The 19293-nt window shown below is 40.0% G+C and overlaps 1 protein-coding gene across 1 annotated transcript; it reads left to right on the plus strand.

The window, feature by feature from the left end:
- Window positions 1-2734: 2734 nt before the first annotated feature.
- Window positions 2735-17694, plus strand: GATM (glycine amidinotransferase). Its single transcript, XM_059913376.1, has 9 exons — window positions 2735-2893; window positions 4382-4600; window positions 10382-10577; window positions 11451-11641; window positions 12619-12756; window positions 12898-13062; window positions 14345-14408; window positions 14870-14986; window positions 16957-17694. Exons 1-9 carry the CDS (start codon window positions 2825-2827, stop codon window positions 17067-17069), a joined length of 1272 nt encoding a protein of 423 aa, XP_059769359.1. The 5' UTR covers window positions 2735-2824; the 3' UTR covers window positions 17070-17694.
- Window positions 17695-19293: the final 1599 nt, after the last annotated feature.

Here is a 19293-nt window from a genome sequence, read left to right on the forward strand (position 1 = left end):
AATAATGATTTCTTACAATAAGCTCTTTTGTTATTTATTTTCTGGACCCTATAAGTATACTAGCTTTTTGTTTTAATCTCAGGACACGTTTCAAAAACTCTGTACTTTGTTGGTTGGAACCAGGTAGAGTTGGGCATATCCCCAAAGCAACAGTAATGAGGGAGATATTGGAAAGCAGAATTTGCCATGCTTCTGATGTGTTTTCTATTCCTTGTCCTCTTACCTGCCCCCCCCCATCTGCCACATTACCCTAAATTATGCCTCTAGATTAACCTACAAGAGTATACTACTATTAGACATGAATATGCATAACCATTAGCTACGAGACCACCAAGATCCTACAGGTACTGGCTCAGTCAAAGTTATTGGTGTCATACTAACCTATTGCCAATGAGGGAAAAGACGGTAGAGTTCACAGTGTATTCCATTTCTTCTGAAAAAAGCAGCAACCAAAGACCAAGGTGTTAACAGGTATCACCATCGAATACTTTGCAGAGTTGGCTCAGCAGTACACAAACAAACCAGTGTGGAAGACGTGTGCTTCCAACTGATAAGGTCAATCTAAAAATTGTTACGGAACTTTTTCAAGAGCAAAAAACAAATGAATAATAAATTAATAAGGGGCTTCCCTGATGGCGCAGTGGTTGAGAATCTGCCTGCCAATGCAGGGGACACGGGTTCGAGCCCTGGTCTGGGAAGATCCCACATGCCGCAGAGCAACTAGGCCCGTGAGCCACAACTACTGAGCCTGCACGTCTGGAGCCTGTGCTCCGCAACAAGAGTGGCCGCGATAGTGAGAGGCCCGCGCACCGCGATGAAGAGTGGCCCCCGCTTGCCACAACTAGAGAAAGCCCTCGCACAGAAATGAAGACCCAACACAGACAAAAATAAAATAAAAATAATAAATAAATAAATTTTAAAAAATAAAAAATAAAAATTAATTAATTAATAGGAAAGGAAAATTAGGGGGTGAGGAAAGTGCTTTGATTTGCTTTTACAGTGGTAGGACTGGTCTGGGTGGCTCTATCCATACACTTTCCTCTGGATTCCAGGAGATAAAGGTATGTTCTATGACTATAATGAGGTTTTTTTTTGTAATGTAAAACTTAATAACCTCCTGGCCTTATTATTTCCAGACACTCCCAATTCTTACATCTACAGAATCAAAATAGTGCCTTTAATGAGTGACATGAGGATGTCCTCAGATCTCAGACAGAAATGGAACAAGTAATGTCAATACCACTTGCTGTGTATATTTACTGTCCCCTTACATTCCGTTATTGAAGACCAGCACATCTCTGGCCACGCTAAGTACACTGAGAGAATTAGAACTTAGAGGTGGCTGCATTTAATTGCTGGGAGAAGGCACTCTGTAAAGTTTGAGAAATGTTAGAGATTTCCCAAAGCCTTTACTAGAAGTGTGACACCTTCATGAGAAACAGGAAAGAATTTGATTCCAGGTCACACAGCAAGTTAGTAGCAAAGCTAAGACAAGAACCTAGATTTATTGACTCCTTTCACCTGATTATCACATTTGGAGGCCTCCTTATTGTTAGGGCTGGTAAAATATTACCTCAAATTCGTATAGCTTTTAGTGCCACATTAAGTTCTACGTGTACGATCTCTCCTTTTGGCCCATTTGTGTGCTGGGGACAATAAATGCAATTGTTCTCCGTTTGAGGATAAGAAGATTGCAACTCAAGAAGACACAAGGTAGTCTATAACAGAGTCAAGACCAGAAACCAATTCTCCCAATTCCCTCTCCATGGCTGTTTCCACCATGCTATCCTGCTTGTCTAGCGCCTGAACTGGAAAATGAGTGAAAGACACCACAGTTTAAAAGACAGCTCATTAAAAATAAATAATTACATATATTGTAGGCACAGACATGAAATACTCTCTGTCCCCTCTCCTTCTAACAACATAAATGTTAAACCGAGTTCTCTAGTTTTGCACAAATCCTCAGCAATTAAAACTTTGCATTGTTTGGGAGCTACTTTTCTAACAAATGTATCCTTATCAAATTGAAACAAAATTTTAAATACATGAAATAGAAGGGAAAAAACTCCCTGTAGTCCTCCCTTATTTCTGGCCCACATTTATCTCTATTTTCATGACTGAGTTTCTCAAGCCAGGGACCACGGCCGAAGACTATTTGAAACAACAAGTATTCCAAAGAACACGTAACAGGCTAGTGGGTGGAGCACGCAGCACCCCGGGGAGCGGATAACCTGAGTTCCAGACTTGGTCCCCTCCAGGCTCCATCCCGGTGTTGCCCTAAGAAGCCACCTAAACTTCAGGTGGTTTTGGTCACTGCAAAATGAGGGGACTGGGTCAGTACACGGAGATGAATTTAAACGTGAGACTGTACTCACGCTTTGCATATTTAAATCTATAAATGTAAATTTAAAACCATACTTGTATATATCATTACGTTGACTTGTCAGAAATCGCGTCCTCCTCCCCGTCCCTGAGACAGGGGGCCTGGTTCGGCGGACCCGGGCGGGGCTGGCAGAGCTCGGCAGAAACCCGTGGGCGGACTGACAAGCTAACAGAGGGCCAGCCCGTGGGACTTGACCCCGCGTCCCCCGCGCTCCCTGCCCTTCCTAACTCCCGGGCGGCCCCGCGCGCCGCCGTGCGCTCCGCGGCCCCGCCACCTGCTCCCGGCAGCCAATGGGGCGCGCGGGGGGGCGGCCGGGGCGGGGCGAGGCTACAAAAGGCCGCGCACCGGGACACCCTGCTGCGGGCGCGCTCTCGGGGCACTCGGAAGGAGGTGGCCGAGCGCTGAGAACAGTCGACTTGTGGACCAAGCGGGCGCGAGGCGATGCTGCGGGTGCGGTGTCTGCGCGGCGGGAGCCGCGGCGCCGAAGCGGTGCACTACATCGGGTCTCGGGTGCGTGCGCCGCCGCCTCATCGGGCGGCCGCGTGCTCTCTTCCCCCTCTCCTTCCCTGGCTTTCCCCCGCCGGCCTTGCACGACCCTGTCCTTTCTGGGCCCCCTTGGAAGCTCGTCTTCAGGAGCCTTTGCCGGCTGCCGGAAGCTTGGCGGTGTCCCAGGGGAAGGGGGCGTGCGTTGGGGCCACACCCAGTGGGCACAGCTGCGGTCTGCGCGCCTCGGGCTGCGTTGGCCGTCGGCGCGGGGGGCGCCGCCCTCCCCAGCCGGAGGGGGCGAGGGCGACAAGCAACACCGATTAGTGAAAAAGGGCGGCCTTTTGGCGGCTCATCGCTATGGGTGGGCAGAGAGTTGGGCATGCGTGTACCGTGGATGGACTGGAGAAGGGGCGAAGTGGGACTCGGGGACGGAGGAGGAGCGAGCAGGCTCATTCCAAGTGTAACGTGGAGTCCTGAGTCGCGAGAGGAGTTGGAGCGAATTCGGTCTGTACCCAGATTTCTGCCCGGTCCTGCCCTCCGCTTCCCTGGTATGGAAGCACGCGCCTGCAGCAAACCCTCTCTAGCTCCTGGGACAGGAATAGCCAGGCAGTTTGGTTTCCCCCAGCAATTGGCTTCAGAACAGCTGTCACTCCCTCCTGCTTTTTAGTCTCCACCCTGGCTCCCCTCCTGCCTCCTTCCCAAGGCTTTTCACAGAACCGGATAGAGATTTGTGGGGTTGAGGTTTGCCCAGTGTATGCGGGACTCTCCCTGCTCTAGAGTTTATGGGCTCTACGTTTTCAAAAGCCTTTCTTTGAAGTTCTTAGATCTCCTTCCTAGTTGTTTAAGTTTGTACCTGGGTTAGTTAATCCTTATCTTGGCTAGGGTACTGTGGACCATCTGTAAAATAAGCCCATGGCACTTGGTCACTCTCTCATAATTGCAGTGCCAAATAATGTGAAGTGTGTGTCAGTGAGGACAAATTGGTGGTTTGAAGCTGATTATTCTGAAAGATAAAGTCATTTAAAATGCTTCTGTATTTTCATTTGCGTGGGGTGGGGGGAGAGGATCCTAACACTAGTAACCTTTGGTACTGAAAGGGACAGGAGGCTCCCTCCCCCAGCTGGACTTGGCAGGGAGATCCGGAGCCACTTTCTGTAGTTTTCTGGGAAGAAGGGTGACCCATCATCTGCAGAAAACTTGCTTAAGGCTTGATTGCAGAAAACCATTCCGAGATATAAATGGGGGTGTATGGTCTTTGGGGACTAAATCTTCTCAGAAGTTTTAAAGAGTTATACCAATTAACATAATAGATAAAAAGATAATGTATAAATAAACACAGAAGTAAAATCTGTAACCCCACTACCCACCTATCCACTAACAGCTCGGTTTACATTCTCCTAAAAGATTTTAAATGCCTGGCTGTGTTATCCTGGGTTTTCATCCCACTTCTACTTCCCCCTCCCCCAAGTACTGTGCAGGACCACACAATAATCTTTTCTTTGTTCTTGGAAGCTTGGAAGAACTGTAACAGGATGGGTGCAGCGAACTTTCCAGAGCACCCAGGCAGCTACGGCTTCCTCCCGGAATTCCTGTGCAGCTGACGACAAGGCCACTGATCCTCTGCCCAAGGACTGCCCTGTCTCCTCTTACAACGAATGGGACCCCTTAGAGGAAGTGATAGTGGGCAGAGCAGAAAATGCCTGTGTTCCACCATTCACTGTGGAGGTGAAGGTAAAGCCGGGGTTTCACATGTCTGAGCGGGTTCATTCCTCATGGTCTGCAGTCTGGCTTCTGCTCCCACTCTCCTCTGTAACTGCGTTCACTTTAGCTTACCCAAGACCACCCAGATCCAGTGGCTGATGATATCTTACTTGGCATCTCTGCAGTATTTGACACTATCTACACCAATGATTACTCCCTCCTTCAGGTTTGGGGAGACTGTTTCGGGGGGTGGGGGGGATATTAGTTCTTTCATTATTCCTCACATCTTCCTTTACGGTCTGTAATGTTGGGCTGAACAGAATTTCACTGTAGCTGTTCTCATAGTTTCCTCCCACCCCTCCACTCTGGTCCAGATCTCTCTCCTGAATTCTGTCCATATATGAACACGTTAAATTCCTTGTTGGATATTGCCACTGGACCTCAGACATGGCACATTTGAGTTCAGCTGCGAGCCACTCTGCAAAACTGGGACGTTCTTCATTCCTTCCTTTCGGTTTTTGGCATTCCTATTTATTCAGGCTAAAACTTTTATTTATTTCTCCTTCAGTCACATCCTCCACATCCATTCTCCAAGATCGAACAAGTCTTTTATCAAAATGAACCTTACCTCCATCCCTCTGTTACTGCCTTAGGTCAGGATCTCATCTACTGCCTGGACTATTGCAGTTAACTCCTAACTGGTCTCCCCTATTTGCTGTACTCTCTAAACCACCTCTAGCTTCTAACAGAGTAATTTTTTAAAACCCAAATTCAATATTGTTACTCATCTGCTCCTATCAATCCTCTATTTTGCTAGCCTCTCTCCTCTAATAATTTCACCCAGGTTTCAGCAGACTTTATAAGATAACCATATAAACAGCCAAATTAGACTACTACCAAACAAGCCTCAGTCCTTTGCTCCCACCTAGAAGTCTCCCACCTACCCTCCTGCACCCCTTTTGTCTGCAGTTTAAACCTCCCCCTCCTCCTACCACCTAGTTCCAGTGGCACCTCCCACAAAGCCTTCCAGGACTTCCCTGGTAACAAGTAATATCTTCCTTTTTTTAAACTCTTAGTGCTCTTTATCTGTAATATTTTTATGACCAGAGTCTCTGTGGGCTGGTATTCCGGTTATATACTGCATAAGGGTTCCATCCACACTTCAGATGCAGCTTAAGCTTCCATTAATAATGGGTTACAAATATATCTTCAGTGTACTTAAATTCTTCCTGAATATTAACATTTTTATTTGTAATGTGGGTTGAGGAAATAAGTTCTGTTACATCACTGTCATCATCATCAGAAATGTTGCCTACCTTGTATCAGGGCTCCAGAGTTATTAGCACAAAAGAACTTGCTTTCCATCTGGAGAGGTATGATGTTTATTACGTAGAAATGAAGACTAATACTAAGTATCTTATGGCAACTAGCGCAAGGCAGTTGAATTCAAATACCAGGAGAGCTAAGGGAAAAGCAATGACCAAATGCTGGATAGTTAGGAAGTCTTCTTCCTAAACGAAGAAAATAATTCTTGAGTTAGACCTTGAAGAGAAGGTAATAGAAAAAGTCATAACTTCTTCTGGTTGTTCTGAAACTACCTTTGGTTTTGATATTTGAAATTTGATGAACAGATTAATTTATGTATCATCCACATGTTTTAAAAAGGCACGATCTTTTAAGTCTTTTCTTGAAAGGAAGTCCCATCCCCTAACCACTTTAATTGGGTGGAATTAAATTTCAAATTCAGGCAATAGTTTATCCTTCTATTTGTCTTTAGAATAACTGACTTTTATATCATGTGATCTTACGGAATCAGAATTCTAAGACATTATTTTGAGTTCTTTGTCACTTGATCTATGATTTTAGATTTTGAAATTTCATGGACTTTTGGAAGGTGCCAGGCTGAAGTCAGGAGATCAAGATTGAATTAGGTATTTGATAAAAGCTTATTAGCTAATCTCAGTTAATCAGCTATTTGACCTTGATTCCACAAATTTCTGGGCCTCACTAAAATGAAGATATTAAGAGGGTTGCTATCTACCTAATGAGATTAAATAGGAAGGTAAAAGGTTACATGTTACTTATTTTTAAAGGACAAAACTACAACTCATTATAGTTGTACGGATGCAGTTTGCCAAGTGTGTTGAGGGTATAATGATTGTAGATAATAGTAGCTTAAGCAGTATTGATTTCATTCATTTGTCTGGTTATTTCTGCTTTATGACACATAAGAAACTAGGTATCGAGGGAGAGGAAATTAAATCTAAGACATGCATGGCCAACTAGAAGGTTTTACCTTCTAGTTGGAGAAGAATGACACAGATATATTAATCAGTTTGGGACCAATGAAATATAAAATAACGTAGTAAACCATTTATAGGCAGTTAGAGCATACGATATGTTGGAAGATGTAAGTGCTAGAAAAATTTTATGGGAATGAGGAACATAGTTGTCAGGAAGCACAATTTTTGAAAGCTATGTGGCTTTTTATTCTGCAAACATAGTGAATACTTTCCATCAAATATCTGCTTTTTGTTTTGCTTTTGTCTTTTTTTTCTAAAGCCCTTGAAAAAACGACCTTTTAAAAATACAAAGTCGAGTGGGATGAATTGGGAGATTGGGATTGACATATACACACTACTATATATAAAATAGATAACTAATGAGAATCTACTGTATAGCACAGGGAATTCTACTCAGTGCTCCGTGGTGATCTAAATGGGAAGGAAATCCAAAAAAGAGGGGATATATGTATACGTATAGCTGATTCACTTTACTGTACAGCAGAAACTAACACAACATTGTAAAGCAACTATACTCCGATAAAAATACAAAGTCGATCAAGGTTAATGTAATATAAGTTTGCAGCTGGATAAATAATGTTTCTATTGAGATTTCCTAGCCTTCCAAAGACAGTATTTAAAATTCATTTGGCAAACACCCCTAAAGGATTTTAGGCTCTGAAAGACTATCAAGTTTCTAGGAATGCAGCTACGTGTCTGCAACAGATTATTAAAAACATCACATGCTAAGCATTTAATATAGTGTTTTCTTATCTTGCAGACACTTGGTAAATGATTGCTAACTTATTTAGCAGGGTTATAAAGGAAGTGTAAATAATTTCCAACTATCTCTTGGAAAATGTAGCCTGGCCTGATCATTCAGACTTTGTCCAACCTTAGCCAGAGTATGAACTATACAAGAGAATTCACACTTGTTCAAATAACTTTTTTCTCCCAGGAAAGTTTACTTTATATTTATCAAGCAAGCTTCACTCTGCACAAATAGTCACATGGGATACTTTGGAATGTGTCCAGCAAGAAAACATGGCTGTGCAGCAGAAACTATTTAACCCAGTGTTAAATTTTCAAAGACTTCTTGTCCCCTCGTGGGCTCTAAGAGATGTGCCTGGCATGAGAAGGAGGAAGTGGTGAATGGATGAGTAGTACCAGGATGTCTGAGGGGAATATAAAGAGTTGTTATTATCCTCTCCTCTGGTTGCTACTGCAGGACCTCCTAGGAGTACAAAACAATAGAGTGCTCTTGTTTTGTTTTGTTTTGTTTTTTAAAAGAGTGGATTGATCTTAACAAGCAATCAAATTTTTAATTCTGATAACATTTTTCATGGGCCAGAAACTGAGCTTATTGTTTACCTATAGATCTTCAAAAATAAAGCAACTAACTGATCATTTAGACAGGGTTTGGCAAGGTTTTTCTTTACTGGGCCCGATAATAAATGTTTCAGGCTTTGCAGACCATAGGTCTCTGTCACAACTACTCCACTCTCAGCTCTGCCACTGTAGTGCAAAACCACCACAGGCAATATGTAAATGAGTATTTCTATGTTCCATAAAACTTTATTTGCAAAAACAGGCAGCAGTCCAGATTTGGCCCGTGGACTTTAGTTTGCCAGCCCCTGTTTTAGAGCTTCACTGGCATCTCCCTGTTTGCTGAAGACCTGTTTTTCAGATTCTTATTCCCTCCCCAGCAGGCTCAGCTGCAGCCTAATTGATGTGAACCTAGGTATTGAACTAACAAGAGGCAGGTCTGCTTCCATATGTTTGATATTTATCAAATAAATAAATATTGAGGTGAAAGTGGAAGTAGAGACATATAATCTGGAAAAGACATGGTCTTTGACATTAAAGAGCTAGACATCTAGATAGTCTATCTCATTACCCAGTTTCCCCTTCTTTATGGCACTTATCACTGTCTGGAGTTATCTCATTTATAATAATGGAAACCTTATCGGACATGATTAGGACTAGTGATTGGTTAATCAATGATATAAGGAAACATTTTAAAAACACCTGCTTTAACACACACCTACTAGAGAATGGACCTGAGGATACAGGGAGGGGGAAGGGTAAGCTGGGACAAAGTGAGAGAGTGGCATGGACACGTATACACTACCAAACGTAAAATAGCTAGCTAGTGGGAAGCAGCTGCATAGCACAGGGAGCTCAGCTCGGTGCTTTGTGACCACCTAGAGGGGTGGGATAGGGAGGGTGGGAGGGAGGGAGATGCAAGAGGGGAGAGATATGGGAACATATGTATATGTATAACTGATTCACTTTGTTATAAAGCAGAAACTAACACACCACTGTAAAGCAATTATACTCCAATAAAGATGTTAAAAAAAAAAAACTTAAAACATATAAATGTACGTTGCTTTGCCAATCTTTTGATGAAGGTCCAAGGCTTTTTCTTAGCATTTGGATCTTCTGATTGGAATTCTGCTTTATGTGTCTTGATAAATTATATCCATATGCGTCTCCTACATTTCCCAACGTAGTTTTTAATTTGGCTGAGAACTTTGCACATGGAAAACAATCTGAATGAAGAATCCTTCCAGACGTTTCCACTTTTGAAAACCAGTCTTTTATAGTTGTTGTACCTACCCTAATTCAACAGTAATTTTTAGCAAATTGATTGAGCCTTTTTAAAGCATTCAACTGCTTTCCATTCAGTTGTCTTTTAAAATGCGTATAACCCTTGGACACTTTCTAAATGTTAAGATTTTTTTTTTCAGCTACTTAAAAATTTGGGGATTTGCTTATCAAATCACTTCTTTTTATGGTGAAAGGACCTGAAGCACTATGAGAGCTTAGACGGATTGGGGAGAAGAGAGGTTGGTGGGGAGAGACACTTTGGCAGGGAAGTGTAGGAAGCACTAAAGGTAGACTTGCACCGCTGCACAGGTTTGCCAAGTGGTGATTCTGCTGAATGAGAAAATAATCAGTAATGGCTTTTTAAGAGAAACAAAGCATAGTTGAGAGTATGTCCCTAACCTTTAAGGGAGCAGTGTCCTATTTTCCTACAAAGTATCTTGAAGTGCTGTTTTTTAGACAGAATTCTGGGATGCCTGGGTAGCCCATGGTTTTATCTTCGTATAGGTGTGCTTTTATTCTCTTAAGCTATTTCGTTTGTTCTCTTATTTGATTTCATTGAGACTGTCTAATGGGAGCGTCCATGTCCTATTTTGTCTATGAAGCATGTAAAAACTGGCCCAAGAGCATTCCAAGTCCATGTGAGGGCAGACAAGCTGTGTGTGGTAAGGCACATGGTAAGATCTCAGGCAGAAGGAACAAAAGGTCTCAAAACATCCAGAGAATTTAGAGATCTTCATTCAACAAATACTGAGTGTCTTCCCACAGTCAGTGTGCTTGGTTCTGGGGATGAACACTGCACCAGCTGTGGTCTCAGTCTCAATTCCATTAAGTTATACAAGTAATTGTTCACAACCTATGAATCTATCTTGAGCTGTAATTTTTTCCTGTAAGTATTTCACTTACTTTCTTCTGGTTCTAGGCCAACACATATGAAAAGTACTGGACTTTTTACCAAAAGTATGGGGGCCATCATTTTCCCAAAGATCATTTGAAAAAGGCTGTTGCCGAAATTGAAGAAATGTGCAATATTTTAAAAATGGAAGGAGTGACAGTGAGGAGGCCTGACACCATTGACTGGTCTTTGAAGTATAAAACTCCTGATTTTGAGTCTACGGGTAAGTGATGTTGGATACTTTAACTGCTAGAGTCTTAATTTTTTTATTTCTCTCAATATGTAAGGAGAAAGCTCTGATTATTTCTCAGAGATCCCTTTGTTTTAATAATCCTTCAAAACTTTAAAGATTATTTAGGAACAGTTTGGTTCTTTTTGGTAAGACTTAGATGTACACATTCTAAACTCCATTGTAAATCTAGAATTTCCTTGAAAGAAGCAGTTTTTCTAAACTTCATGGGCATTTCCTTACATAAGACCAGTGGATTCCATTTAATTTTCCTCAAGAACAGAAATTAAAAGGGGAACAGAAACATTCCCATCTTATTTTTAACTGACACTGCTGCAGGATTGTTTTTGTGCCTGAGTTCAGTGTGTTCTTTTTTTTTTTTTTTTTTTAATATTTATTTATTTATTTATTTGGTTGTGCTGGGTCTTAGTTGTGGCAGGTGGGCTCCTTAATTGCGGAGTTCGGTGTGTTCTAATTTACAGTTGTAAGTGATCCTTGGCCCAATTTTCATCTTGTGGTACTGATATTCCCTGAAAAACTCTGTTAGGAGTTACAAAAGGTGAAAACTTGGTGGTTCAAGATCTCTTTGAACAAGAGATGCTTCTTTTTCTCTTTTCTTCTTCCTTTCTTTTCTTTTTTTTTTTTTTCTGTTTGGCCTGGCTTCACCATCCCCACACAGAATTCATGTTAACAGTCTAGCATGTATCATTTAATATTTTTTCAATTGCGTATAATGATATACATATACACATATAGGTTTTCTGTAATTTTTATTTTTTTACCAAAGAATGAAATCACATTATATAGACTCTTCTGTCTTGGAAGTTAGCATCACTGAAGTTGCTCTGGAATCTTCTGGCCTGACAGGTTTATATGGTGCAATGCCTCGAGACATCCTGATAGTTGTGGGAAATGAGATTATCGAGGCTCCCATGGCCTGGCGTGCTCGCTTCTTTGAGTACCGCGCATACAGAGCAATTATCAAAGACTACTTCCGCCGCGGGGCCAAGTGGACAACAGCTCCTAAGCCCACAATGGCTGATGAGCTTTATGACCAGGTAAGTCCCCAATTATGGGAGAGCTTATTAGTAACTTTTCTAAATAATCCACAGAGACTGAGAGAGTCTCTGATACCTTGTATTTATTATGTATTTCAGAAGCTGAGATCACCTACTTTTCGAAAACTGATTGTTTTATGATGAAAATAAGAGTAAATGATAAGTGATAATAACAGTAATAATAATAGCTAACACTTACTGGTGTTTACCATGTGCCAGATCTTGAACTAAGTACTTTATTTACATCCTCAGTCCTGTTTATTTTTCACAACAACCCCGTGAGGGAGTAGTTTCATTCCATTACAGGGAGGAAAACTTGTCTAAAGGCGCACAGCTATTCATTGGTGGCGACAGAACAGTCACTAGGCTGAACTCCAGCCTCTTCTAGAAAAAGAATTTGGTCTGTAGGCCATATTCACAGTGAAAGGAAGTATATGTCTCTTATTAGATCACTTACTGTTTGATCACTTATAGAAGAATCAAAAAATGAAAATTTCTTTAAACCCTTTAGGGGTTTAAAGACAGAAGTAAGTAATGAATCTATTACCCAACCACACACCCAATCAAATTTGGTAGGGAATGCAGGGCATCGCATTTTGTGGTATGAGTTAGGCTCAGGGCCAACTTCCTTTTTCAAATGAACAGAATGACTTCATCTTGCAGATTTTCAATACTGTAGATAGACACATAAATCATTGTATGGGTCATGGAATGTTTTCAGTTTCATTACTGCCTCTGTACCACTTGCTTCCAAGTGTGAGGAACTTGTCATGCCTAGTTTTTTTTTGTTGGTGGTTTGGTTTATTTTGGTTTGCTTAGCATGGGCCTACATCTTCCCATGCATGTTTCAGTCTAGAACAGGGCAGTAGTATTTCAGGAAATGATGATGTTGAACTAATTTTCTTAGTAATGAAGGCCCTATCAGTCATCTCCTCATGAACCAAGGCATTGTGTGTGTTCATTCTTGTTCCAATTAGGATTACCCCATCCATTCTGTAGAAGACAGACACAAATTGGCTGCTCAGGGAAAGTTTGTGACGACTGAGTTCGAGCCATGCTTTGATGCTGCTGACTTCATTCGAGCTGGAAGAGACATCTTTGCACAGAGAAGCCAGGTTGATAAAGGCTACCTGGGAAATTTCTCACTTTATTATTATATTTTAAATTTCTGAAATTAAAATATTTTCATCCTATTTTTAGTTATCTGAACATACAACCAAATGTTTATAGGTTTATGTCTCCTTTTTTATTTTCAGGTGACAAACTACATGGGCATTGAATGGATGCGTAAGCATCTCGCTCCAGACTACAGAGTACATATCATCTCCTTTAAAGACCCCAATCCGATGCACATTGATGCCACCTTCAATATCATTGGGCCCGGTCTTGTGCTTTCCAATCCTGACCGACCATGTCACCAGGTAGGGGAGTTCTTAGGACTCTGGAAAATCAATAGAGTTCGGCAACTGAAGGAATTGCCACTATTATTTTAAGCACTCCCGTGATTCCTAATGGTTCTAAATGACAGATTCAGCAATGCTCACAATATTATGATCAAACATTGGATTGCTTATGTTATATTTACTACAAGATGTCCAACACTCAGAAATATACACTATAGCCGTGATAATTAGTGTAGTGTCATCAGACTGACTTTGGCTGCTTGCTGCTGTCAGAGCCTCAAGTTTGTGCGTATGTGTGTGTTTTTATTGAACAGAGTGGTATTATCTCATAACTTGCAGCCGAGGTTCCTCAGCAGATGAATTGCAAACAAGATGCTCTCTGCATGTCTGGGGTAACACCATTAGGTAGTGGGTGTCTTCTTCCCTCTCCAGTGGGGCCCCCTTCAGTCAGGCCCACCCGGCAGGGGAGGGGCAGAACCACTGCACTGCAGCAGGTCTATCCCCCCTGCAGCCTCCTACTTCTGCCCGCTGCCCCCTACTTCCAGTTGGGCAGTGAGTGATTTTGTGTTATTTGCTGGGCTGCAGTGCGCCGTTGCAAAATTCACTATTTTACCACATCACTGTTCATTTCTAGTCTATATATTTAGACCCAATGACCAAGATTCCTTATTCACTTAATTTTAATTTATATATAATTTATATAAATCAATTATATATATTATTAAATATTTATTTAATATAATTTATTGATATACTAAGTGGGTATGTGAACCAGGGATGGTTGGGTTATAATAGGTCACTAGGGACAGTTATGGTTCTTTGGGAGTATATTCCTAACATCTGTCTTTATACCATGGTCACAGACGCAAAGTGACAGACTATGAAGTGGATGGACTATGTGTTTGACATAGTCGTATTTTGTTTTCTTATAACTAAGTAATAGGAAATATTTTCATTTTCTTTAATGAGAATTTCTCAAGGAAAATATCTTTGTGGTCTTTTAAAATCTCTGAAACCTGTGAAAAGCACAAGAATAGTTTTAAAAGCTTTAACATTTCTGTTACTTTTTAACTTTAATCTGGCAATCTGAGGATTTTGTGTACATTTTAACTACGATTCAGACAAAATCATCCAAATGTTTTGAAATTTTAATTTTTTAATTTTGGCAGTTGAGAAGACAGCTTCTCAAAAAGAATTATTAATCATAAGGGCTATCAGAGACCAAGAATGATAAGAATAGTATCTATAGATTTAAGCCTCTTTGGGTTTGGGGGGTTTTTTTTTTTTTTTGGTCTTGCAGATTGATCTTTTCAAGAAAGCAGGATGGACCATAGTTACTCCTCCAATACCAGTCATCCCAGATGGTATGTTTACTTTTGTATACTCATAGCCTAAAATAATTACTTCAGTGGCCAAGAATCTTTCACTTATAGACAGCAGCCTGCATATTAGCAATTTAGAATATTTCCCTGGTAAGCAGTAAACTGGTGCTTGGCACTACGGGTACTAGAACAAGGCTGGACTTGTGTTCACAACCTCTCCTTCCATAGAAAATGAACATGAAAGTACAGGAAAAATCAGTATAAAACAATATCACAGAAAGCAAGAAATGCCTTTTTAAAGACAACAAGATGAAATTCAAATGTGTAATGAGTATGGATTGATTCATAACATTTACAGATAGTCTTAAGATTAAAATAAATTTTCACAGGGAAACTGAACTATTGAAAGAATTGAGCTGTCACTTGAATATTCTTCACTTCTGAATCCTTGCTTTAACCAAGAATAACAGCAGACATGATTTAACGGTTATTGCTATTTTTAGATCACCCACTCTGGATGTCATCCAAATGGCTTTCCATGAATGTCTTAATGCTAGATGAAAAGCGTGTTATGGTGGATGCCAACGAAGTCCCGATTCAAAAGATGTTTGAAAAGCTGGGTATGTACAATAAATGAAACATGTTCATATTCAAAAACATTAAATGAGAAGAAATGACATGCTAGGTCTGATGTATGATTTATCTAATTAAATTTCTGTTCCTTTTAGAAGCACCAAGTTATTATTTCATAGATGGACAATATATTTGTTTTCAACAATCACAACCTCAAAAGTTTGGAGATGCATCCCAGGCTCCTTAGACACCCCCTTAGCAATAAGTTTATCAATCTTCTGTGACTTATCTAACTTCCTGGTGCCCAAGTGTGGAGAACTACCCCTTTGCAGATGAGCATATAGATGATTTGGCCCTTCGCCAAATAAGAAATTGTTGGGGTCCTTTAAAAGTAATTTAATTGTCATTACATATTTTAAAGGACGTATAAGGATACAGATATAGAAGTGACATATGTGTGATAAGCACTGTGAACAAAGTAATGAAATACAATAGAGGATGTCAGTAAATCATTTCAGCTTCCAACTAAAAAGCAGAACTGTTTATTACTTGGGTGGGAATTTGCTTATCGTGGTATTCAAAATTTAGACCAGTTATTCTATACTGAGAAAAGCGTTGAAAGAATTTTCATACGGCTATTATTAGGGTGCAAAAGTGTGTGTTTATCACTATCATTCTACTTGACATATCCTAAGTGTCAAATAAAGCCAGGCGGTACACTTGTTGAAATCAAGTCATGTTTTGATTTATGTCTTATATTTCAGGTGTACTACTCAGAAGATATTGTTTGCCCCTTTGAAACATCCCTCTTTAATGAAGTATCAGTTTAAAAAGATTAGCCCATTAGTTTTAGATTGAGCCCAATCTAATGATTTCACCCCTAATGCTATCCCACTTTTTTTTTTGTGGCTTTTGTTAAATAAGCCAATTGCTTGGGTTCAGTTTCCTTGTCCATTAAGATTTTATTGTTTCTCAACTTAAAATATTATTAAGTACCAAATATTTGATTTATAATTTTGTTTCTAATAAAGTCTTTTTGAACATAGGGAACTTGTTAAAACAAATTAAATTCTCTCCAATTCAGGGTTAATATGGCTCTAGCCATCTGACTAAGATAGATATGTCTTTCTATCAGGAAACCCATGCTCATGGTTAAAAGCCCACTTCTTATCCCAAGCCCACTCCTGAACCCATGTCCAAACCCTATTTTTACTCTTCAAAGCCCTGCTCAGTCTTACTTTCTCATGAAAGGCTTTCCAGATGACTCATGCTGCCTTTCTAACTATACCAGTGGACCCTTTAGCAACTCTGTAGCTTAGCTTTCCTCTCAAAATAATGGATTCCTCGAGAGAGAGGAGAATAGATTTTCTTTTTAAAACCCCATTATGCCAAACACAACAGATTCTTCCGAAATACCATTGGTTGACTGGGCCATGTACATCATAACCATATTAATACAAATGGTGCTGGATTAAACTAATTGCCTGAGTAGCTTTGATACCTGTATGACCATACAACCCAGAGGAGCTCTGTTCCATTGTTTCCTTAAGGTGGGCTGGTCAAGCTAATTGTGTTAGATAAACTCTGCTTATATGTGGGTAGGTAAAGTCAACTTTTCAGGTTGGCTAAATTATACTTTTCTTACTAAATTCACGTGGTAAATTAGAAACAGTCTGACAAAGTAGTTAAAGCATAAGTCTAAAAGGCCTTGAAATTTTACTATTTGGATTGTTTCTGAACGTTTGTCAGATATATCCGCTCATGAAACCTGTTGACATGTGAATAGTCAATAGAACAAAATAGACTTCAGAGCCTCTGCTGACTTTCTGGTGAAGGTTTTATATTAGCAGTGGAATAGATTAGATGAAATATAATTGATGAATAAAATTGAAAGACTATCCTGGGGTGGACTTAAGGGTTAGAACCACAGGATTCCTACCCATTTTTAGGCTCATTTCTATAGAAGAATCTTCGTGTGAGTCCATCTAACTGGCCACGTCTCTCTCTTTCCATGCAGGTATCAGTACCATTAAGGTTAACATTCGTAATGCCAATTCCCTGGGAGGAGGCTTCCACTGCTGGACCTGCGATGTCCGGCGCCGAGGCACCCTACAGTCCTACTTTGACTGACCAGGCCTGCTGGGGCTTGGGGCTTGGCCTCAAATAAACCTAGGAAGCTTAGGGATAAGGTTCATTCTCCTGCTTTAAAAAGTGCATGAACTGTAGTGCTTTATACAATCATATCCATAACAGGGGTCTTAAGCCTGGTTTATTTTTGTTACTTTTCTTTGGTAAAAGGAAAATAACCTGTGCTAGATCTTACTCTCTTCTCCTAAATTTTTTACTGTTTGGCTTCAAGCATAAAAATTTGGTGAATGTCTACCAAAACAAAAAATTAGTCATTTGAGTAACTTGGCTACTAATACATTTAACCATCTACCTCTGTTTTTAATTTTCTTTCCAAAAGGCAGCTTGAAATGTTAGTCCTAATAGTCACTTTTTTTTTCCTTTTTGCTAAACTTGTGAATGTTTGTATCACTTCTTTTTTCTAAATAAAAGACTCAGTATGTACAAGATGTTATAGAACCAGTAATTGTCTCTTTTTCTAATAAGGAATGTTGGTAATTTTTAATTTTTTGTTTTAAAAAATAACCTAGACTATGCAAACATTTAAGTGAATTTTCCATGAATATTTTTAATATTCTCATCTCAACATTGATGATATTTGCTATTAAAAACCTTTTCATACAACTTACCTCATTTCAAGTGATTTATTTTAATCTCTTTTTTCTTCTCTGTCCAGAATTTTAGAGGAATATTTAGTGCAATAGGATATAACTATCAGTTCCAATTCCTAAATTTTGATGTTCAGTATCTAATGGATACATTGCATCTTTGGTAATCTAAGATTTGTTTACAGATGTGCAAATTATTTAAAGCACAGACTTTAAAAGCATTAAAAAAAAAAACTAATGGAGGTAAAACCTACATGCGATGTGAAATAATTTTAATGTCGGATACGGTACATATATTTTTATTCTAATAAACTTTTGTGTTACAGAATGGGTTTTATTAGAGTTTGGCATCAGTCTAATCATTTTAAGCATAAGTAAATTATGGGAATATAGCTCTTGGAACAGTGTTCTAATGCTTTGAATTAATCAATATATTCACCTCCAGTAGATAAAAATTTAAACCTAATGCTTGTGTTCAGAAATGTTTAGCAGAGTCAGATTTTATTTATTAATTAATCCAATCAGTCAACAATATCTGAATGTCTTCTGAATATAAGGGACTAATCCTAGGCCCCAGAAGAGGAAAAAAGTCTCCATTCTCTAGATACTCAGTATTTTGACCCATGAAAAATCTGTGGGGTGGGGATGGGGGGAGGGGTTCTTTGAAGTGGTCATGGGTTTCGACCATGCCTTTGTAGCCTAGTGTCTTTTTTCACACACCACAGAAATACCTGCCCATTCTACACTCGACTGAATCCTGCTTAAGAAACCTTACAATCATGTGGATTGGTGCACACTTAGAGGATATATTCCCAGGTCTAAATACTACTCTGCAATTCTATTACACACCCCTCCACATTCTCCTCAGTGGCTATTCCAAACCTTCACTTTGTTCTCTTATCTGATCATATTGTTTCACTTTTCACAGAGAAAATAGAGGCCGTCAGGTGTCAGTTCCGTCAGCTTTTCTGCTCCAATTCTCTATAGATTTACCTGCATTTGCATTCCCTGGTTAAATTTTCTCTCCTTGCCTGTACTAGCTAAGCTTCTAAAGAGAAAATAGGGTCTTCCTCTCATCACTCAACTGTACTTCTCAACGCTCTACAAAGACACTTCTCTCACTGCTGCAGAAAAAGAGGTGAACCTTTTGACCAGGTCTAATCCACACAACTGTCCTTAGATTCTAATCTTTCTCTCCTCTTTTGGGAACTGGCTTCATCAGTTATCATCTTTCTTATAACTCCAGCCTCTGTGTGTGTGTGTGTTTTCCCTCAGCAAACAGTCATGTTCAAAATAATCTTCAAAACAAAAACTATCCCTCTGGCAATGTCACTGTCCTTTAGAGCTCAGTTTCCAGAAAGAATCCATCTACTGATATGACCACTTTTTCACCTTTTATTTACTCTTCAATCTCTTGCTATCTGATTTCTACCTTATTGCTTCAGTGTACTGCTGAGAACCCTGACCCAAGTGTCATTTCCAGTGGACACAATTCAGGCCTTATGACCATTCCTTTGAATGTCTCTCCTCTTTTGGGTTTCTGAGATACCGCTTTCTCCCATCTCTTATTGATTTTCAACCTCCTCCACTGGATTGTATTCTTCCTCTGTTAAGGATGG

The sequence above is a fragment of the Balaenoptera ricei genome, chromosome 2 (genome assembly GCF_028023285.1).
Source record: "Balaenoptera ricei isolate mBalRic1 chromosome 2, mBalRic1.hap2, whole genome shotgun sequence".
Lineage (NCBI taxonomy): Eukaryota > Metazoa > Chordata > Mammalia > Artiodactyla > Balaenopteridae > Balaenoptera > Balaenoptera ricei.

Bases quoted from the DNA above. Each gene is read 5' to 3' on its own strand.
- GATM (XM_059913376.1), top strand. From the start codon at position 2,825: ATGCTGCGGGTGCGGTGTCTGCGCGGCGGGAGCCGCGGCGCCGAAGCG. The intron at 10,578-11,450 runs GTAAGTGATGTT...CTGGCCTGACAG, and splicing joins TCCTGATTTTGAGTCTACGG to GTTTATATGGTGCAATGCCT. The intron at 14,409-14,869 runs GTATGTTTACTT...TGCTATTTTTAG, and splicing joins AATACCAGTCATCCCAGATG to ATCACCCACTCTGGATGTCA.